This window comes from Nyctibius grandis, chromosome 3 (assembly GCF_013368605.1).
Source record: "Nyctibius grandis isolate bNycGra1 chromosome 3, bNycGra1.pri, whole genome shotgun sequence".
NCBI lineage: Eukaryota > Metazoa > Chordata > Aves > Nyctibiiformes > Nyctibiidae > Nyctibius > Nyctibius grandis.
Window position 1 is genome coordinate 113,642,464 of NC_090660.1, and position 22,606 is coordinate 113,665,069.

The 22,606-nt window shown below is 49.7% G+C and overlaps 2 protein-coding genes across 4 annotated transcripts; both read right to left on the reverse strand.

The window, feature by feature from the left end:
* Positions 1–5,070: 5,070 nt before the first annotated feature.
* On the reverse strand, positions 5,071–19,754 carry TOP1MT (DNA topoisomerase I mitochondrial). Of its 3 annotated transcripts, none has more exons than XM_068396062.1 (14): positions 19,541–19,754; positions 18,250–18,365; positions 16,018–16,139; positions 15,142–15,261; positions 14,556–14,743; positions 13,660–13,804; positions 12,545–12,688; positions 11,844–12,029; positions 11,148–11,216; positions 10,339–10,453; positions 9,963–10,090; positions 8,566–8,660; positions 7,456–7,605; positions 5,071–6,477 (listed from the first exon to the last, which is right to left on the reverse strand). In XM_068396062.1, the coding sequence occupies exons 1-14, from the start codon at positions 19,636–19,638 to the stop codon at positions 6,375–6,377; spliced, it is 1,779 nt and encodes a 592-aa protein (XP_068252163.1). In that variant the 5' UTR covers positions 19,639–19,754; the 3' UTR covers positions 5,071–6,374. The 3 variants fall into 3 exon arrangements, with proteins under 3 accessions (XP_068252163.1, XP_068252162.1, XP_068252164.1); XM_068396061.1 differs by having other exon boundaries at positions 15,142–15,264; XM_068396063.1 differs by lacking the exon at positions 19,541–19,754 and adding an exon at positions 19,002–19,057 and having other exon boundaries at positions 15,142–15,264.
* A 1,020-nt stretch (positions 19,755–20,774) lies between these two features.
* LOC137661618 (cylicin-2-like) lies at positions 20,775–21,620 on the reverse strand. Its single transcript, XM_068397224.1, has one exon. It carries the CDS (start codon positions 21,618–21,620, stop codon positions 20,775–20,777), a length of 846 nt encoding a protein of 281 aa, XP_068253325.1.
* Positions 21,621–22,606: the final 986 nt, after the last annotated feature.

Below are 22,606 nucleotides of genomic sequence, written 5' to 3' on the forward strand. Positions count from 1 at the left end.
GCAGTTATTCAAAGGGTTATTTCTGAGTCAATCCAATCACTCATAATTGCAGCTTAAGCCACACTTGAATTAAGAATATTGAATGATTTATGGGGATTCCTCATGCCCCAGCTTGCAGTGGCTCAGGATCAAGGTCTAGAGAAGTCATTCTCATCGCCTGGGACAAGCTCATCTGAGCTGAGCTCTTTCAGATTCTTTATTTTCTTTTGGATAGTACATGTGCTCAGCTGGCCAGATATATCATTACTATGGCTAAAAAGAAGGTGTAGGAAGAACCAGCCTGTGTGTTATCTACTCATTCCCTGTGGGACTCCCACAATGGGCAGCCATCCCCTTTCCACAGCTGCACAGAGCAAGTGCCAGCTCTCCTTTGCAGGGCACACACCTGATATCCTGGAGTTTTGTCCTTGCCTTGGAAGCCCTTCCTCTGCCCCTCATTAGACTGTCCTTCATTTTATCACAGGGATCCAATTTCTTGCAGGTCAATTGTTTGCTTTCATATGCAGCCACTCTCCTTGGCATGAGCACTGCCGCATCCACAAACACGTGGCAAAGGCTAATGTCTGTCCAATTTGAGCTTATTTTACAGCAGCCCTAGCTTGGCTGACTGCTGATGGACACAGTACAACTGTGTAAACCCAGGGAGCTGCTTCAGCACTTGTTTTATTTATGCCAAACCACAGACATGATCTTCTCTCCTCCTAAGTCGTGTTGGAAAAGGAAATGCCTCCATTTGTTGCGTTCAGAGACAGAGGGTCTGAAGCACAGCAGTGATAGTCTCAAATGTTCTACCTCTTTCCTCTCATACCAACAAAAGCATTCCCCTTAAAAGTTTCTGATCTATTTTTCCCATTTTTTTTTTTTTCATTTGTGCAACATCAGACCTCAAGGGAAGAAGGGAGGGGAGGAAAAACCCTCTGGAAACCCTTCACATTTCTCTTCCTCACGTCCCCACAGGGGTTTGCCACCTCTCACGTCTGCCAGACCACAGCTGGTTTGTTTTCCTCTCTTAGTCTGATCACTCACCAAGGAGCGGATGCAGAGCATAAGCAGCAGTTCAACAGCAAATACTCCTCGCTGAGGAGTTTTCATCACACTCACTTCCCTCTCTGCGCCAATTAAGATGAATCAGCCAAAAGCCCAACTCTGAACCACCTAGAGGTGAGCAAAGGCCCTGTCATTAAGCAGATGAAAGAGTAAGCAGCTTTGATGACTGCCCTTCCTCAGAGCAGTTGCCAGGACCCCTTTCTTCACCCCACACAGCCCTGATGGGCAGGCGAGCAGTGCTGCCAACCCCACTGCCAGCCCTAACCACTACAGAAAGCAGTTCTGGGAAACAGGAGGCTGATGCACTTTCTTCATCAACAAGGATCAATAATCTGTTGGCTGTGCATCAAGAGCTTGACTCATTCCCAGGAGAAAGCATGACGCAGGAAGGTTTCTGATGAACGTGGCTCAGTCCAAGAGCTTTAGTGTCTGCAAAGGTGCCAATGTTCAGACTTTATGTTCCCATCCCTCCAGGATGCTGATGCAGAAGCAACAGGCAGGGACAGAGCCCCATATGTGTGGAGAGGCATTGCTTTTTCACACCCTCAAGCTATAGATTGAGATGGTCCTACCTCCTTCAGCCACAAGCTCCTACCACATCCCTCCGAGGCTCTTCAGTGGAAGGTGAAGTTCAGAGAAGCTCATGAAGTTCAGTGAAGTCCTGGATGTGGGGCTGAATGACCCCATGCAACAGAGCAGGCTGGAAGGGGGCAGGCTAAGGGGGATCGAGTTGCTGTCTTCAGCTATTTAATGGGGGGTGGCTATAGAGAGGCCAGATCCAGACTCTCCTTGGAGGTGCACAGAGAAAGGACAAGCAGCCAGTTACAAGATGCAACAAGGGAAATTCCAACCAGATATAAGGAGAAAAAAAAAATTGCCAGAATGATGATTAATTACTAAAACAGGGACCCTGAGATATGGTAGAGGAATCTCCCTCCCTGCAGATATTGAAGTTTGGCTGGAGAATGCCCTGAGCAACCCAAAGTTGGCCCTCCTTTGAGCAGGAGGTTGGACTTGAGCTCTCCAGAGACCCTCCCCAACCTCAGCATTTCTGAGGAAGAGGCTGGGCATGGGCAGCAGCTGCCAAAGCAAGACAAGAGGAACTTCTCACTACCTCCTACCACCCCGAGGTTTTATCTTATCAAACAGCCACAGTATCAAAATCGGCCTTGTGCCATCACACAGTGCAGGACATCCTCAGCCCACAGGCAGGGAAACAAACTCTCCAGCCCCTAGAAGATTTTTTTTAAGCTTCATTATGTAATTAGAGCAGCCCAGAGCCCACCCCAGTATCAGTGTGAGCAGTCAACTTTGTTGCTGGTGAATTTGCCTTGAGGTCTTCTCCCAACCAATATGAACAACAGGCTTTCATGAAAAGCACATTAGTAACTCAAGAAGTTACAGGGGAAGGTACCACTTCTGGTTTTGCCCGAAACCAGATCTTCCCTTTTCATATTTTTTTTTTTGCTTTAAAATAAAAAAAAAAAAGGAAGTGATTGCAAAGGAGAAAACACTAAACTTTTGACATTGCATTTCATGAGTCAAATACTGGCAAAAATGCTCGTATCTTGACTTTGGGCTACCAAGTGTCTTAGGTATCAAAGCACAGGCTTTTATGTGCCTACAGAAAAGGCACTTCATTGGAGAAGCTAAGTTGAAAACATCCCTGGAAGGGCCAAGGCAGGTAGGATGCACCTGAGCGTGCCAGTATTGCTTGGAGTCACCAAATAACCCCAAACCGTCGGGCTGGATGAGGGATCCTACTCTCACAGGTATCTGTAATCGGACGTGCTCCTGCTCCACAACGTCCTGGAGCAGTGGAAGACCCCTGTCAGATTGGGCATTAGGCCAGACTGCTGCTTCGTGCCACTGGGATGTCAACTGGGAGTAGCTCAACTTCTCCAACCTGTATCTCACTTGCTTATGGCTAAGGGCCAGGAGGACACTCCCCAGACTTATCAGCCTCTCTTGAAAGCTTAACTCTTTGAAAAACATTCTATTACTCACCCCAGTATGGGTTATTTGATACCTGGCAAAACACATGAACTCTCCACCTTGCTTTTGCTTCATACCTCCCATGCACTTGGATTTCCAGTCTTGGTTTCACTAAGCTTTTTGACAGAAATGGCCAAGTCCCATAGAACTGGTTTACAGGACAACACACCCTTTGGGGAAAGGATGCTTCGTTTAAGCTCCTACAGAATAGCCAATAATAACTATTTAGCTGACACTGGCAGGTCTTTGCAGCCCTGACATCCAGAGCATCTGAGCATGGCCAACAAGTCCTTCAGTATTGCCCAGACCCCATCTGCCAGCCCAGCCCTCCTCATCTGCTGCAGCACAAGAGGCAAACACAAAGCCTCCAGCTTCATTAGCTGAGCTCTCACTGGAGTTGAACCACCTCAATTTTCCCCCAAGCATGGCCTTTTGGGGAGAAGCAGGGTGCTTTGATAGAGACAGGGGAGCTGTTGAGGAAAACACAGCCCTGTTAACATGAAATATTGCCAGCACCCACTTTGTGGATCCACCACCCCAGCAAAAAAAAGGGTGAGGATGGACATGGGCACGTGGGACAGCAATTACCCAGCCTTTCCACTCCATTAATCCAGCAGAGGATCACAGCACTGATGGGAACCTGCTGGAGAAGAGGCCAAGGACCAGTTCACTCATTTCCCCCCCAAAGCTGCAGTAGGATTTGCTTTCTGGGGTGGTTTTCCACTGCTCCCCCAGCAGCTGTTCACAGAATCACAGAATCAACCAGGTTGGAAGAGACCTCAGGGATCGTAGAGTCCAACCATTCAAACTGCTGCAGCTGCTCTTATTAATGCAGCTCCTTTCTCTCACATGGTGCTTGAGAGACTTTTTCCTCTAGGAAATACTTAAAAAAAATTCTATTGGTTCAATGGAAACACCCATAGTGCTCATCCAGTTGCATCTTGCTCCTTTTTTCTGCTACTGGAAAACTGGAGCACTGTTTCACTAGGGGCTTGGCTACAATTACTCCTTTATTTGGGACAGAACAAACTTTCCACCACAGTTAGTGGCAAATATTCAACTTTAACCTCTTTTGAAAGCCAGAAAGCATTTAGCAGGGTGGGCAGAAAAACATCTCCATCCATAAGGACCAAACTGATTACTCCTGTTTCCCAGGTACAATCCAACACTGGGGTCAAGGCAGCTCCTGTCTGTTGCTTGTGCAGGTGATAACTGGTCTACCTGTGCCAGAAAAATAAATCTTGCTACCATTCAGGCTGATTTAGATCCCTGTTTTAGGAGTCAGTTGCCTCATTAAACAAGAGCTATTGAGGCTTGCAGAAACACTCCAGTGAAGAGTTTTACGAGCTGCCACATCTCAGCCAAGTGGTGGAGCACACCCCAGTGCAGATGTGAGATAAAACACCATTGGCTTCACCCAAGCATTTTCCCCTTATCATTTGTCACGACTCTGCTATCATGCAGCAGTTCAGTTTTGGTGGCTCAGTTTTGCATGCGGGCCCTTAGGGACCAAGCACAAATGGTTTTTGAGATCTGCAGGCAAGGTCTTTGCTTGAAGGCAGAGGATTTCTTGGCCTCTTCTCCCATGCAACTAACAATAGGACAAGAGGACACAGCCTCAAGCTTGGCCAGGGGAGGTTCAGGTTGGACATTAGGAAGCAATTCTTCTCAGAAAGGGTCATTAGACATTGGAATGGGCTGCCCAGGGAGGTGGTGGAGTCACCATCTCTGGATGTGTTTAAGAAAAGCCTGGACATGGCACTTAGTGCCATGGTCTAGTTGACATGGTGGTGTCAGGGCAATGGTTGGACTCGATGATCCCAGAGGGCTCTTCCAACCTGATTGATTCTGTTATTTCCTATCAAGCCTAATGCCCTGCAGACAACTGAGGACACACAGACCCCACTAGGGAGACTGAGCCCTGGCTCAGACCTTGGCACATCAGCTTGCAGCAGAACTGCATCCTGGACGAGTTGCAAAAATCCTCCAGTCACCGATACTCAAAAAAAAAAATCACTTCCAGTTTTAATGAAATGCACTTCAAGCACCTTACTTCCAACCAAAACACCAACAGTTTAAACACAAGAACAAGTGGCTGTAAATGACCACACGGGAAGCACCGAGAGCTTTGGACTGTAGTGACCTGAACATCAGCCCTGAGATGCCAGAAGGCTTTGCTGCCAATGCAACAGCCTGCTTACACCTGAGATCCGCTGGTATATAGGCTGTTGCCAGGTACATGCTGATATCACTTTTTTTTTCTGCCCCTCTAGAAAAACAGCCAATTAGGCAGCAAGAACCAGCAGTTTATGCTCTCAGTCGCTGCCTGCTCCATGCCCAGCAGGAGCAGACTGGAGAGGATGCAGCCTGATGATGAAGCTGTCACCCCATGCAGGCACAGCTCCAGCCATACTGGTATCACTCCCCACCACACTCACATCCCACCCTAGCCTGGTCCAGCCCCACAGCCAGTATCATCCTTTCCCAGTGCTAAACCTGGGGCTGGACAGTTTCTGCTATGGATACGGCGAGCTGAGCCAGAGACACTGAAGCAAGTAGGGGAAGAAAACATGGCCCCCAATGAGGTGTCCTCTCCCAGACCAAGGTTTAACCACACAGCAGTGATTAAAATTCACTGTGCTCACACCAAGGTGAATTTTATCTCTCCAATTAACCCAGCATCTTCCCCTCCCTCCTTCTCCTGCCACAACATTCGCTCCCTCCCACAAATGTTTTTCCATTTTGATTATGTTTTTGTAATTGCACAATTTTCTCCTCTCCTGGAGGTGAAAGGGCACAAAATACCGTGAGACACGTAAAACCCTGAGATTTTTTCCCCTTCCTCCCAGTGCACCCCTGACCCAAGCCCAGCCCTTATACTGCAGCTGCCTGTTTTGGTGCTGCCATTGCCTTGTGTTTCCCCATCAAGCCAATTCAGGGAGTCTGAAAAGGGCAGCGTAGCTCCCATTTCATCAAGAAAACAAGATTAGGTCTAATCCTGCCTATCAGCACAATTAAGGCTCTCATTTAATCATCTTCTCAAACTCTGGAGGAGGAAACAAAAGATCCAAAGCACTTGGCAACTTTAAAGAGGAATTAAAAGTTCACATCAAAGTCACTGCAGTCAATGAGTGTCACAAGTCACCAATACCTGTTTCAACTAGAAAGCGGGTGTTTCCCTTCGTATACAAAAAAAGGGCACGAAATGCCCGTATCAAACTGTTCCATTAGACAATCCCCAGCCCCACCCCTGCAACAACCACAGCAGCATGTAAAAAAAAAAGCTTTCCAACAGCACCAAACGAGCATGAGGTAACGTGAAAGGCGCTTTCTCAGAACTCAAAGTCCTCGTCGGCCATGTCGATTGCCCAGGCAAACTTCTCCCTCTGCGTCTTGTTGTAGATCTTCTCGATGGGCACGCCAAACTTCTTGCACCTGTACAGACCACAAGACAGCAGTGGGGATGTGCTACCCATCCCACTCTGCTCCCACCATAAAGGTCCTCTCTGCTCGGGGTGCAGCATCTTTTACCCATGCAAGCTCCCTAGCCTCAAGCTCCTTAAGAAATTACCTTTGCTCATGTTTATCAGTAGTGGCACAAAATCATAGAATCACAGAACATTAGGGGTTGGAAGGGACCTCTGGAGATCGAGTCCAACCCCCCTGCCAGAGCAGGACCAATCTAGGGCAGGTCACACAGGAACGCATCCAGACGGGTCTTGAAAGTTTCCAGAGAAGGAGACTCCACAACCTCTCTGGGGAGCCTGTTCCAGTGCTCTGTAACCCTCACAGTGAAGAAGTTCTTCCTCATGTGGAGGTTGAACTTCCTGTGCTCCAGCTTGCATCCATTGCCCCTTGTCCTATCGCAGGGCACAAGTGACAAGAGGTTGCCCCTTTCCTCTTGACACCCAGCCCTCATCTATTTATACACATTAATCAAATCCCCTCTCAGTCTTCTCTTCTCCAGACTAAAAAGCCCTCAACCTTTCCTCATAAGTCAGGTGCTCCAGTCCCTTCATCATCCTCGTAGCCCTCCACTGGACTCTCTCCAGTAGATCTCTGTCGCTCTTGAACTGGGGAGCCCAGAACTGAACGCAATACTCCCCGTGAGGTCTCACCAGGGTAGAGGAGAGGGGGAGGAGGACCCCCCTCGATCTGCTGGACACACTCTTCTTGCCCTAAACTCAGAAGGGACATTCTGCAAGCAGTTATTTGCAGAAAGGGAAACATTAGCTTTGGACTTTGCTCACCTCCCCCAACACCTCCAGGGCTTAGGCAGGTTTCTCTGGCCAGAGAAATTTTATTCCTTTCCCCCAAAGCTTCAGGCATGTGTTTATCCCCCTCCCCAGGCAATGCTAGGAGATCTGCACCTCTCTAAAGGAACGTTTGCCCCATAGTATGTCCAAGACTTACCAAGCTATGCTAATCCTGGGGTCCAGGTAATTCAGCTTGGAGGTGCCCAGAGCTATCTGCTTGTTCTCCTCCTTATCTGTGGCCTGGACGTTCAACTTGGCCAGCTGCTCTTCCAGCCGCTTCAACAGCTTCTTTTTCTTCTCCACATTGCTGAGGGCAGAAGAAGAGCAACACAGACAACATGTTAAAGGGGAAAAGAAGGAGCAGAGGTGAAATACAGAGCAGTTCTCCTGGTCTGCTACTGCCTTGGAGCACAGCAGGAAGCCAACAAGCTTCAGCTCAGAGCAGACCCTACAGTCACATTAAGTCCTATAAGGCTTGAGCCTAGAAATGATCTGGAATAGCAAAGTGGAATACACCATTCAGCACTAACACATTTCCCAAGTACACTGACCTTATAAGACACTTAAAACCAGAATTATTACTACCAAAGTGGGGCAAAAGTACAAACGCCAGCACTCAGCAAAGACCACCTCCTCAAATCCAGGCTCCACAAACAGCCACCATCTCTGACAACCTGCCCTACATCTCAGCAACACAAGGCATGAGTAGAAAAACAAGAACCCCCAGAGTAAAACAAAATACAAGCCTCATTTCTCTCCTCCAGCCTTCTCCTGTCTCTGTGCAGGAAGTCCCATCGGGGTTCTGGGAAGGGGCACAAATTTGGACAGACCTCATGCCATGACTACTGCAGAGATCAGAGAGGCCACAATCCACCATTCAAGCATCCCACGAGAAAACCATGTATCAGGGCTAGTCTATGCACCCCCAGCTTCAACACCAAGCCAAGCATCCTTTCCACCATGGCATTTGTAGGATAACTCCAAACCAGCATCTTGGGTTGAAGTCTGAGTATTCGGAGAGACGTGCCCTATCACAAAGAAATACCCCTGAAGGAGCTCTTTGCAGTCCTACTGTGGCAAGAAACCTTTCACAAGGCCTCCACCCATCTGCCAGGCTGCCATGGGACAGGAGGCACCTGGTAGCCAACATGGGCATGTCAGTTCTGATGAGTTGCGTGCAGGGTGTTGGGACTGCACCATGCCCATCCACAAGCCCCCTGCACAGAGATTCCTCTGCAAAAGATGATTGTAAGGAAGAATCACTCACGCTTCTGCTTTGGCATCCTTTGTGTCTTCAAACTCATCTTCAGCTTTTTTCAGTTCTTGCTGGGCTTCCTCCACCTGTTTCTTTTTGGCATCAATCTGTAAAGGTAAATACAAAGTCAGCCCATACTCCTGTCCTCCCTGGAGGTTTCATCTACCTCCCTCTTTCCCTTTCCTTTGCTACATTATTCCTCAATTTCTCACCAGCCCTACTCCAGCACCAACAGCTTGCCCCTGCAGAACCTGCTGGAGCTCAAGCATTTTTCAGCATCTTGCAAAAGCTCCTCACAATACTGACACCAGAAATATTTGCAGCTCTTATCTGTTCATCTTGTGCAACTGCCCAAGACTTACTGGCTCATGACAGTGCTGGAGCCCACTGCAAAGTCTCAAACTCACCAGTAGAATCATAGAATTGTTTTGGTTGGAAAGGACCTTCAAGATCATCGAGTCCAACCGTTACCCCAGCACTGCCAAGCCCACCACTAACCCATGTCCCTCAGCACCACATCTACACAGCTTTTAAATCCCTCCAGGGATGGGGACTCCACCACTGCCCTGGGCAGCCTGTTCCAGCGCTTGACAACCCTTTCCATGAAGACATTGTCCCTCATCTCCAGTCTAAACTTCCCTTGGCCCAACTTGAGGCCGTTTCCTCTCATCCTGTCACTTGTTACCTGGGAGAGAGACTAACACCCTCCTCACTACACCCTCCTCTCAGGCAGTTGTAGAGAGCGAGAAGGTCTCCCCTCAGCCTCCTTTTCTCCAGACTAAACACCCCCAAGTCCCTCAGCTGCTCCTCATCACACTTGTTCTTCAGACCCTTCACCAGCTTCGTTGCCCTTCTTTAGACTCGCTCCAGCACCTGAATGTCTTTCTTGTAACGAGGGGCCCAAAACTGAACACAGTATTTGTGGTGCGGCCACACCAGTGCCAAAAAGTGTGTGAACAAAAGCTGAGGACAATTAAAAGTGGTTGGTTGAGGTATTTTCATAGCAGACGCATGAAATTTCAGCTGGTCCTCCTGCGAGCAGCCAGACTGGAAAACCCATTTTCCTGGTCCTGAGCCAACTGTGTCAAAGCTGTTCCATCACAAAAGGCACCTAGCTTGGTTTGAAGACACTGAGCAATGAAAAACAAACTCTGTGCCAAGTGTGCTTCACCCAGCATTTGAGCTTACCCCATCCCTCTCACTGCTGGGTTGGTGATGTCTATACTGATTAAAAAAAAGCCACGACTCCTGGTTTATTCCCCACCATGCTTGATCAATCCAATCTCTTTAGGCATCAGGTTATTCACCCTTCCTCTCCCCATCCACCCCCTGCCCCCAAACAAAAAAAAACAAAAAAAAAGAGATCAGAGGTGAGATTGGGTCTGGGGGCTCTGTTTGGTCTGTCTCACCTTGGTCTGGAGAATTTGCATAGACTTCTCATGAGTTTTCGGTGTAGACCTCTGATGGTTGCACAGGATGGCCACAGCTCGGTTAGCTCGGTTGTAGGAGAGGAGCTTTGCCGCAACATTGTCTTCAGCTGGAAATAAATGGAAGCATCGCTATGTCTCCTTTCTTGGAGTTGGGGAAGGCATGGAACAGACCAGAACAACAGCAAATAGTTTGCCTTTCCCATACTTTAAGTTACATACCACCCTACTGCACGGTCCATGACCTACCAAGTAGGGCCAAGCAGTTCTAGGGACCCCAAGGCAATGGATGGACATCTCTGAGCCCACTCTCCCCACCGTGCAGCCGGTGATACCATGAACACTGTTAGTAACTCACAGTTCGTGAGCGCCTTGAGCTGCTCTTGCAGGGTGACGGAGGCATTGTAGGTCCTGAACACTTTGGCAGTCAAACCATCCATCAGACTCTGGAGGTGTCTGTTCAAGATGCCTGTCTGGAGGAAGGAAGATAGGACAAAAAGGGGGGAAGGAAGGAAGAGAAGAAGAAGAAGCCAGGACAATAAAGCACCTGCTTTTCAGACAATCATCTTCTGCCTAAGCAATGAAATTGGGCATTAAGTCTCCTGTAGCTTGCAGATCTACTTGTTGGGTCAGGCTCTCACCTACCAAAACCTGGCACAAATTCCACCACAAACCACAAAGAATTTCTCTGGAAGTCAACAATTTCTGCCCATCGATGTCCAAGAGGACACATCTCACATCCAATATCACATCTGATAACTCTGTTCTACCAGAGCACATGGGGCTGCAGAGTTGGACTGGAAACAGAAGATGCTAAGAAGAGTCATGGGGGTGTGGAGTTAGAGAAGGAGCAGAAAGCCACCTCCTTAGCAGGGACATGGGTTAGTTGTGGGTGCAGGCAGGCAGTCAAGCCTGCATCCAGAGAAGCAGAGATGCTACCAGTGCAGAAAGAGGATAAAAAAAAATATATCACAGCATCCCAACAGGGTGTTCAAACAGTTACTGTGGTGTCTCTGGAGGGGAGACAGTTAAAACCAGGCTAAGGGATGACACTGATGCAGCACCACAGCCTGGGAGCCTGCAGGCTAGACAGGGGTGTCACAGGTTAGCTTCTACTCCCTCTGGGCCATCAGTGCTGTTTCAAAAAGCTTAAAAGTGACAACTCACATTGAGCCTGTCAAAGAGGTCATCCGCTGGGTCCTTGTTCTTCATGAAGAGCTGCAGGTTCTTGAACACCTAAAGAGGAGGAAAGGATGGCCCTGACCAGGGACAAAGAGCAAATTGCTCCCAGACATCTCCCTCATTTCCATCTGCCTCCTCATCCAGACAGACTCCGATTCATCCTACCACATCACCAACCTTCTCAACTTCAAGGGCTGCCACTGGGACCTCAAAGCCACTGGTACCACAGGCTGTCCCCCCCCGCCCATCTCTTCTATCCATATCCCTGACACTCCAGTTTCCCTAAAAACACTGTTAAAATAATCTATCCCATAGACAAAAGAAAAAAAAAATATCAGTGAGGACAGTTCAAGCCCTAATGCCCATCAGTCAACTGAGGATGCTCCAGCAGGAGACAGGACTTCTTTCTCATGGTTCATGGGCTACAACAACCTTGTAAGCCCTATCCCAAAGTTCCTCCCCCTTCTCCAGGCCAGGGTCAGCATGTGCATGTCCTCGCCACCCAGCACAGTTTAATCTCATGCACATGCTTCCAATGTGGTGTTGAAGCACAGGAGGCATCTTTGCAATGGATTTCAGATGCAGGTTTGGGATTGATGACCACTGAGTGAACGGAGCCACCCAGCTAACCCTGCACCAAATTGCCATGCTGGCCGCTGCCTCCATTTCTGCCCCACTCACCGGCTTCTCCACCGACACTTTGTTGTAGTAACGGATCGAGTCTTTCCCAAGGAAGTCAAACTCCACCACGTGCTCCTGCCCATCCAGCTTGGGGTGCAGTTTGATGTGCTCCACACGCAGGGAGCAGCAGCCAACCGTGTCTGCAGTCTCCCCTTCCTCCTTCTCATTGCCGGCTCGCAGGGCCAGCTGGAAGGAGACAGCAAGTCATCCACTCCAGCCCACATCAAGTCCCCTTTCCAAGGTTATTAAAGGGCACGTGGACACTGGGAGTGGGGGTGGAAAAAAAGAAAGAGCTTTCTTAGGACAGTGCCTCACTGAATGGCTGCTGGGACCCTGGTGGAAACCAAGCAGTGATTGCCTCTAGCAGGAGATTATTCTGGGGAGATATTTTAGGGTTTCTCAGAGCAGTGAAGTAAAGTTATCCAGCTCTCCAGTGGGGCCTTTGCCATCACACAGAGACACACATGAGTGTAAAGTCCAGGAAGGACAGTACAGTTCCTGCACTGCATCTTCACACAAGCATCAGCAGATCATAGGAGTCACCATCCTCCATGATCATTGCCAGATGCCTCATGAGGAGCAAACCTGGCTAGTACAACCAGCAGACACCAAAAAACGACAGGGTGGGGTGGATCAGGTAAGCTAAATCCCAGCCTCCACAGGGATGGTGGACCTGGGGGCCAGGATGAGGCTGCAGATACCTTATCAATGAAGTAGAGGGCCACTGCTCTTTGTCGCTTCATCATCTCCTTGGACTTCCAGTCGGCTCGGTACTGAGCCCGGATTTTGTGGACAACATCCTTTAAGCGCCGGGCTACCTCATACTTCTGCCAGTCCTTCTCCCCCTGGAAAGAGAGGCCAAGACATTTTCACCCAGTACCCCAACTTCCTTCCACCCCTACCAGTCAAACCCTGTTCTGGGAATACCTCCACAGCAGCTAAATACTGCTCAAACGCCATTGTTTTCTGAAGAGAAATCCATAAAGTGGAAAAATCAGGGCAGAAACAGCTCATCTAAGTTTTCCATGCCCTCTGCTGGCTGTGCTGGACCTGGGATCCTGGCCAAGTGAACTGCTCATAGTCTGGAGAAATCCTTAACCAGCTAGCAGCCAGCACACAGCAAGTGAGGAGCACGGCCATGGCCAGAGCTGCTTAGACACCACCAACATGGGCTGACAATGCACTTGCTCCGTTGTGCCCAACTTGTACATGTTTTCCTTATTTGCTTTGAGGACTAGAAACAGCTTTAAATCACCTTTCCCTCCCCACAGTGTTCACTCCCTCCCTCCCATGGTGATCCCACCTCACTCTACCCTCTGTTTACCGGCATAAATGAATTCAAATCCATAGACTGTGGACCCTCTGAGCCCCTGCCTGGCTTTCAACAGCCTTCCCTGGACACACATGAGCAGCATGGCCCAGTAGCAATCCATTCCATTGGAATGGGCTGCCCAGGGAGGTGGTGGACTCACCATCTCTGGAGGTGTTTAAGAAAAGACTGGACATGGCACTTAGTGCCATGGTCTAGTTGACAGGGTGGTGTCAGGGCAACGGCTGGACTCGATGATCCCAGAGGGCTCTTCCAACCTGGTTGATTCTGTGATAGGCTCAAAGCTTAACAATCATCTCTGTCCTTTTCTCCTCACCACCCAATGGCATAGCAATTAATTTAGTTTACCCTCTTTTTTTTGGGGGGAGGGGGGAGTACATTTTTGTTGACATGCCACATCTCTGCCTTCCCCTGACCTTTCCACTTGGCAAAAAGCCAGCTGCCCAAAACACAACAGCTCTGCCTGAACAGCAGCATCACTCCAACCTTCAGCTTGGAGCTGGGGTTCAGCATGATGTACTTCAACGTGTTCTGGACGTTTTCCGTCCATGAGGCCAGCCAGGTAACCGTGTTGTCGAAGCGCACCTCCTTCCACTTGTGCCCTTCTGGTGGCTCGGGGATCTTGGAGTCCCTGCGGGCAGAGCAGGGTTACAGCCCTCAGACCATGAAGGAGAAGAAACAGGTCGTCAGCTCAACTGGTTCTTCTCAGTGAGCCAAGGATGGTCGACACATTGCAGCATTACTTACAGAAAACATACAGCCCGCCCAAAACTGCTCCACAACATGATCAGGTCTTTATCCTTTGGATGCTGGGGATAACAGCAGAAATTGCTGGACTGATGAGGAGTGTTTTGAATCAAGGCCACAAGGTCTTCTTATGGGTGGTTTAAGACCAATCTAACTCACATAACTTAGAGGGCAAACACTCTTAACCCAGTCATTGCTTTTCCTCCCTCCAGTGAGGACCCTGATGCTTCCAGCCAGCACAAGGGACCCATAAAATGAGGAGAAATGGCTTGTTTGGAAGAGGAGCACAGGAGAAGTGAAGAGTTGTCCCTTCTCCAAAGAGGCCACAGGATCACTGCAGTGTTTGCAGTTGATGTTAGGAGAATGGTGTGGGCACCAGTAAGAGATAGGAGCTGCTGACCAGCTTCCTGGCCATTGTACATCCACAGAGAAACTAAAAGTCAGACCTAACTGCAAGGTCTAGAGGTGACCAGGAGGTGATAGAAGGGCTCCAGTGAGTTCAGGTCTCAGGGTGTGCAAAGCAGGGGTTGTAGGAGATAGCAAAATCCCATGGCAGCTCCAGGCAGAGGAGATGTGCTGTTTACCCCCATCCCAAAAGCAACCCCACAAGCTCAGCTCTTCCCGTGGCAACTCACTTGCTGCAGTTGATGACAACATCTTCTGGCATGATCCTCTTCTTCAACATGCCCATTTTGGGGTGGTCACCACGGCCACGGAAAAGCCCCGGCGGCTCAGTTTTGAAGTTGCCTATCTTCTCCCGGTGTCCATCAAGGATGCAGTACCCATACTCCTCCTGGATCTTATCTGCCTCCTCCTTCAGTTTCTGAAACAATCACCATCCCACCACCATCCCACAGGATGGAGCTGGAACCCCAGGACTCATGCCTGTCCATCACTACCCTCCTTTCCATGGAGAATGCAAGACAGGAAAGGCCTCAAAGGATTGGAGGAAGAGGTGAGCATGGGTCTAAGTCTGTTCCCACCCCAAACCATGGTCTGAGGATCACTGGTACCCTGCAGAGCCATGAAACATGCAGCATCTTCAGGTAAACTTAATGAAGAGGAGTGTGCTGGTCATGGAGAGATGGAGCTGGTCCAAAGGCCAAAGAGGTTCCAGGTTAGGGCATAACACCAGGAAAGGAGACAAGCAGGAGCTGAAATACCTCAAGCTGGTCACAAAACATATAGCTAGTCCTAGGTGTCACAGGAAATAGTCCTCACCTGCTTCTCCTCTTTGGAGAGTGCTTTCCGTGCCTCGCTTTTGTCCACAAAGTACTTGTGGATCTCCCTGAAGTCGCACTTGTCCAGGTCCTTGATTATCTTCTGCTCCTCCAAGGTCATCTCCTGAGCAAGAGAGGAGAGGGGCTGGGTAAAGCCAGGAGGCAAATCCAACTCCACACAGAGCTGCCACCTATGCCTCTCCTTCACAGAAAAGGAAATAGAGACCCACATCCCAGTTCTTCAGAAAAATCAGAAGGAAGCAGCCACATCAGCTGTCCCAGCCACATCTACCCAAGGGCACACAAAGCTGCCATGGCAAGAGGCCAGGCTCCCTCTGGACACCTGAGATGTCACCCAAAGCAAAGCTAAACACAGCCATCTCTGGGGTGGACCAACCTCCAACCTCTGCTGTGGAAACAAGCAGTCCACAAGCATGGCTGTAAGCAACTTGCAGAGACTGAGGAAATTACACCAAAGGCATCTGGGGCATGGAAACTTGACATAGTAGGGGTCCTGCTTTCACTTGTGGACTAAGCCATGGTACTGCAGGACCACAAGGTTAATCCTTCAGAGGGACACACACCCCAACCAGCTAGCAAAGCTGTTTGCAAGACCCAGCACTTGCTTTCTGAGGTAGCATCACTAAAACTCACAGGGACCAATGAGAAGCACTCAAGGATGCTGCAGACAGCAAGCCCCAGCCCAAACACACAAGAAGCAAGGAAATAAATAATATAATTTAAAATCTCATAATTATATGATTATAAATAAAGAACTAAGCCTTAAAAAACCCTCATCCCCTCCATCCCACACTGCAGGTTTAATGCTGAGTGTTTAATGGGGAGGATGGGCAGGAAGCCCCTGCAGAGAAAGTACCTTCCTCCAGTCATTGAAGAAGTTGTTCTGGAAGATCTCCTTAGCTGTGTATTCATGATCAAGCATTTTGGCATAGAAGGTGGCAATCTCCTCCGTGGCCAGGCTCAGCTTCAGGGGTTTGCCTAGGGAGAAAGAGGACCTTTAGCATTGGTTATGGGGACAGCCCAACCCCATAGACCCAGGCAATTGTTTGGCAAGTCCCCATGCTCAATGCAGTGCTGAAACAGGGACAAGGGGTGAGAACCTTGATGCCTGATGATCCCATACTAATGGCTCCACAGGCCAACACAGAAAGGTTTGTTTTCTGACCACGATCACTTCCAGGACAATGCTCAATAGCCAGGATCCCACTTGGAGAGGTTTCATCTCAAATACTTTCCCACAGGGATGGAGCAATCATGGGAAGCTCAAAGCTGAGATTGTACAACAGATACAGCTGCAAGAGCCTCTCAAAGTTGTCTAGTGGATCTCAGATCATTTCTTGGAGGTGTCAAAGCCACTGTCCTCTCCTGAGCTCTTTGGCTAGAGCAATGAAGCCTAGTGAATCCAAGGAACAACTTGGCTCTTCCTAGGAAAGCAACACATTGAAATAGCTTTTCTAGGCAAGCTGCAGGAAAAGCACCCTGCAGAGCTCCAGGGGATGGTTCAATCCTACCTGCACCAGATGCTCTGGTTTTTGGGGTTCCTGACCTTCGCCTGATCTACAGGGCATGGTGGGTCACAGCCTTATAGCAGCCCCATGACAACCTACATACACCAGCTCAACCATGGTCCCTTCCTACTTGGGGTTGTTGCCTGTCCACAAACACTTTTTCATCCAGGAATGGTGATACCTTTTAGCAAACAAGCCAATGTCACCCAGGGTCCCAGGCCAAAGCCACCAGCCTAGATGCACACAACACACGGACAGGTCTCCAACAGCTCAGAGATCACAGAGAAGGTCCGAACCCTATGCAGGACTACATACAGCTGCCAGGGCTCCTCCTCATAGAGTCAAAAAAAACCCCAAACCTTCAACAGCCCCATCAGTGCCCCAGCATTGCCCTCTGGTGACAGCATTGCCAGATACCTCATTTCCCCAAATTGACTTTCTTTATTTTTTCTTCTACTGAAAAAAACCCCACAAGGTATAGGAAGCCCCAGTGAGGGGGCTGAGGAGGACCAAGACCCCATGGCACTGCAGTCCCCTCCTATCTCCAGCATCGCTTGGTCAAGCCCCAAGGTCCTTGTTGCCTCCTTCCCTTGATCTGTCAGAAAAGAGTTTAGGGATGAAGCTGAGAACAGGGAGGAGAAGACAGCCCAGCAGGCATGGTAGGAAACCAAGGAGGACAGCAGAGACCTGGATCTGTCCTATCAATCTTAGCCTCTCACTGATGCACTGAGTTGCTGTAAGGTGATGCATGGTGGCCCTGCAGACAACATCAAGAGCCACGACCCAGAGCTTAGAGCAGCCCAGCCAAACCTTGCAACATCTTGGAGGGCAAGTGATGCGTCAGTTGCTGAGGCCATGGCACAGGCAAACTGCAGCTCTCAAAAACAAAATCACATTTTCTCAGCTTGCAGGGGAACCATGCATAAGCTGGCTTACAGCTCAAACCCAAGAGGCATCTTAATGAGATAAGATCACAGAATCAACCAGGTTGGAAGAGCCCTCTGGGATCATCGAGTCCAACCATTGCCCTGGCACCAGCATGGCAACTAGACCATGCCACTAAGTGCCATGTCCAGTCTTTTCTTAAACACATCCAGAGATGGTGACTCCAGTCCACCTTCACAAGAGGTACACAAGGACTTCAGGCAACAGCATCAAGATGCATTGCTGCCCCTTGAGAAACTTAGGGTCCAGCCCCACCACTGCTTATCCTGCAGCCAGGAGAGGCTGTGAGCAGAGGTGCAAGTCCCAGATCCACACATGGGTGCATTACAGCACCCTAAAACCAGCTGCAGGAGCCCTCACTCTGCTCAGGGTGCTCTGCATGGGAGAGGATGCACGAAGCACCCTGCAACTGTCAGGGGCTCAATTAACTCCCCAATGACCCCATAACTCCTACCACATGCAAAACCCTCCAGCTTTAAGCCAGGGTTTGGGCTTTATCTGATGGGATATTTAGGCCCTTTAATAATTTATGGTCTGCAATGCCTCCCCCCCCTATACAAGAGATGATACCAGCTCCTTCAGCCAGGCAGAGGACAGCCCCACATGCCCCAGGTCCCATCGCAAGGTGGACGTACTATCATAATAAAACTGCACATCATCAGGCAGCGGCTCATAGAGAGGGGCGAAGTAGGGTCCTCGGTGCTCCAGCTGGGTCCACTTTACTCCATCTTCTTTCTTCTCCTCTTCCCACCTGCAAGAGATGCACAGGGACCCATGAGAGCATCCCAGCCCTGGGGTCTGGGACCTTCTCCCAAGGTCACCCTGGGAAGATGCTCTGTGAACAGTGACGGTTGCCAAAAAACCCAGGTGAAATCCTGTCGTCTCTGCTACTGCCTCAGTTTCCCCATTCTTTCAAACAAGGAAGACTGCAACGCAACCGAGGGAAAGGTCTCTTGAGGCAGGGAACATGCTCGGTGTGGTGGCACTGAGGGACATGGGGTGAGAGCGAAGGGATGGATCAGTCAACCAAACTCATGGGAACAGGCAGAGAAACGCCACTGCTGAGCCACAAAGGCTACTCAGTTTGCCCAGAAGGGGCTGCAAGCACTAAAATGTACTTTCCCTTCACTCCCCAGCCCTCACTGCCTTTTTTTTCTTTTAAAGAGCACCCAAAAAAAAATATATTCAGAGGTTTGGGTTCATGTGTCAGAGAATAAAAACACACAACGTCGTGACGACTTATACCTGTGATCTTAATGCAAACAAGATATCAATGCACCCCCACCCCCTCCTGGATTTTAAAGTCACTGCAAGCCTTAACTGTGAAATGAAAATTTAAAAAAAAAATAAAATAAAAAAGTAAAAATAAAATAGTCAAAACACCCACCCTGCAGAACAGAACAGCATTGAAAGAGATAACCCAAGAAGTCCGCTGGAAGAGCGTTGCTGACAGCAGTGCATAGGACGGACAAGGGATCTGCACCCTGCAGAAGATACTGGCCCCTTAACTCCAGTGTCTCCAGAGAAAAAAAGAAACAAGGATTGCTGGGAAAACACAGCAAGATTTCACCCTGGGGAAGGAAAACCCCAGTGTTTCACGCTCAGCAGTGCCCCGGAAGCATTTCTGACCTTTCTCCTCCCCACAGGAAGCAGGGTGGAATAAATCAATTGCATCAAAAAGCGTATTGTGCCAGGAAAATATAGAAAAAAATAATATATTAAAGAAAAAAAAAAAAATCAACAAGCTACAGACAACTTGGCAGAAAGCATCTCAGAGGCAGGCAGCCGCAAGGGTGGTTTGTGGGGTGCTGCAAGGCCGATTTGTGGGGTGCTGCAAGGGCGATTTGTGGGGTGCTGCAAGGGCTCTGGCTCTCCTCCCAAACCCACGCGACTCCCCACCTCAGCAGAGCATCGCCTCGCACTCACCTGCTGCAGCCCCCCGAACCTGGCCGGGGGCAAATGGGGGTGAGCCAGGGGTGACGGACCCTGTGGCCAAGCAGCGAGGAGGTGAGACGCCGGTACATGCCACCGACCACCCCCAGAGAGGCTGGTGGATGCCCAGGTCACCCCAAGCCATCCTGCTACCCACCAGGGCATGGTGGTCGTGGTACCCGAGGCATCGCCACGACAAGCCACCACTGTGTCCAAGCAGTCCAGGTCGTGGCACTCCCCACGTGCCCCAGCAGTGCAGCCTTATGGGAAATGTAGTCCTGCACGTGTTTTTGGGGCAAAACTGCTGCAAATTGAGCAGATGCTACGTGCTGGCCTCTCGTCTCCATGCCAGGCTCCAGCCCCTCCAAACAAGGCATTACTTAACAGAAAACCTGCATAGTCCCAATTTTCATGCCACCCTGTGCCCCACAAGAGCTGCCTCAAAGGTCACAGAATCACAGAATCAACCAGGTTGGAAGAGCCCTCTGGGATCATCGAGTCCAACCGTTGCCCTGACACCACCCTGTCAACTAGACCCAGGCACCCATGGGCATCTCTGTCTGGGATAACCCCCCAGCAGCTCCCCACAGCTCAGGTTTGCAACAGGCTCCAAAGCATCCAGCCCCCTAAATGCTCCTTCTCTGCCCCAGATATTGGGGTGCTCTGGGAGAGAGTGACACCAAGTGGCTAAAGCCACTGCTCCCAGCCACCTCAAAAAAATACAGCATCCATCAGCCTCGCTCATACACCCTTTCCCAATGCTCTTCTACCAAAAATCTTGCCTGGATCATCCAAAAACTGCTGCAAAGAGGGGAGGAAAAAATATTGCAGCCCCTTTATATCCCCTACAACTCCCTGATATGGCTCTCACTGTGTGGAAAGCTGTTTTATTACAGGGGGTTGTGGAGATCATCTCCTTCCACCAGCCATGAGCATCTCCCTTCCCTGGCTGTGCAACAGCAAAGCCATTTCAGGAGGAATATGTATTGTATATACTGCTATGAGAATAAAAAAATATTATACAAATACTATTCTGCATTCAGGACCTCCTGTTACGTCTCGCCCTCTTCCTCCTGCCAAGAGTGCCGAGTTCAAGGCTTAAGATACAGCAGAGCAGTTAAAAGTAGTAATAAAAAAGAATTTTCACAGTTTTACTGTAAGAAATAAAACTAAACCCCCACTTGCATCAATGTTAGACCTGCCCCCAGGCCAAAAGCACACAGGACATTTACCATTTCCACTTGTTTTCTGCCTCTTTCTTTTCTTCCTCTTTCTCCTCCTTTTTAACCTTTTTGTTCTTTTCTTCTCCTCCTTCCTTAGATTTCCTTTTCCGGGTTTTCCCCAGCGTTTCCTCTTCTTCACTTTTCTCTTTGCTCTTCTTCCCCTTCTCTTTTGTTTCCTCCTTTGGCTTTTTCTCCTTGATTTTCCGCTTTTTCCCTTTCCCTGGCACATCTCCCTTCCCTGCCTCATCCTCCTCTATCTCCTGCCCAATCTCTGTACTCTGGGTCTCTCCCAGTCCTTCATCCCCTTTCTCCTCTACCTCTTCTTCCTCCTCCTTTACTCCTTTTCCATCTTTGCTTCCCTTTCCCACTCCATCTCTCTTATCCACTTCATCTCCCGCTCCTTTCTCTCCTTCCTCATCTGTCTTCTCCAGCTCTTGTTCCTCTTCCAATATTTTCTCCTTCTTTATTTTCTTCTTCCCCACCTTCTCCTCCCCCTCTGTTTTCACTTTCTTGCGCTTCCCTGCTTTCCCCTTCTGTTTTTCCCTCCCATCACCCTGTCCCTGGGTGCTCCCTCGCTTGGCTCTGCCTCGTCTCGCTGCCTGATTCTTGCCCCCATCACCACCCTCCTCCTCCTCCTCCTCAATGCCATCTATTGCATCCCAAGAGTTTTCCTCAAATTCATCCTTCTTGCTCCCTCCTTTTCTCAGCAATCCCTTTTGCTGCTGCTTCCTTTGCTCTTGCTTCTTCTCTCTTTTCCTTTTTGGATCTTGGGCATCCCCTTGTTGCTGTGGGACAGGGGAGTCCAGCTCTTTTTTCTCATCCTTCCTCACAGTGGTGACCACCACATCCATCTCCAAAGCTCCAGGCTCTCCAGAAGGAGATGCAGCCCCACCATCAACACCATCGCTTGGCTTTGGGACCTGGGGGAAGAAGCCAGAATGGAAGAAAGGTTGAAGCTGAGAAAGTAGGATTATCCCAAAGTCCAGGTGCATGAAAGAGGTGCCATGGGACATGTCCCACACAGGATTGGGTCTGGGGGGTGAGAGTCTCCTCTGTGTTTCCTACCCCAACTCCAGCCTTGGTCACCGAGAGTCGCCGACCCGCTGCAGGTCCCGCTCTCCGAGATTTGCACCGTGACCTACAACAAAAGCATGGCCACTTCTCACCCCATTGGTGAGCAGCACCCTCCACTCCTTACATACAAAATTAGGGGGTTGCTCCCAAACAAGTCCTGCTTTCCCTCCAAGCATGGCAGGGCCATGGGTGCTCCAGCAGATGGAGATATCCCAAAGCAGCAGTGACTGGGCCCTGTAGGAACTGACCCCAGGTTGCAGTTTATGGGATGAGTAAGCTGAAATGAGAAGGACCACAAGGTCTCTCAACCAAATGGGGGAGGCCCCAAGGAGTCTCATGAGAGCAGAGCAGAGGGGCAGAATCACCTCCCTTGACCAGGGGAATCTGCCCCTCTACTCTGCTCTCACGAGACCCCCCCTGCAGTGCTGCATCCAGCTCTGGGGCCCCAACACAAGAAGGACACGGAGCTGTTGGAGCGAGTCCAGAGGAGGCCACAGAGATGCTCAGAGGGCTGGAGCCCCTCTGCTATGAAGACAGGCTGAGAGAGCTGGGGCTGTTCAGTCTGGAGAAGAGAAGGCTCTGGGGAGACCTTCTAGCACCTTCCAGTGCCTGAAGGGGTTACAGGAAAGCGGGAGAGGGGCTTTTGACAAGGGCCTGGAGTGACAGGACAAGGGGTAACGGTTTTAAACTGAAAGAGGGGAGACTGAGATGAGATATGAGGAAGAAATTCTTTACTGTGAGGGTGGAGAGACCCTGGCCCAGG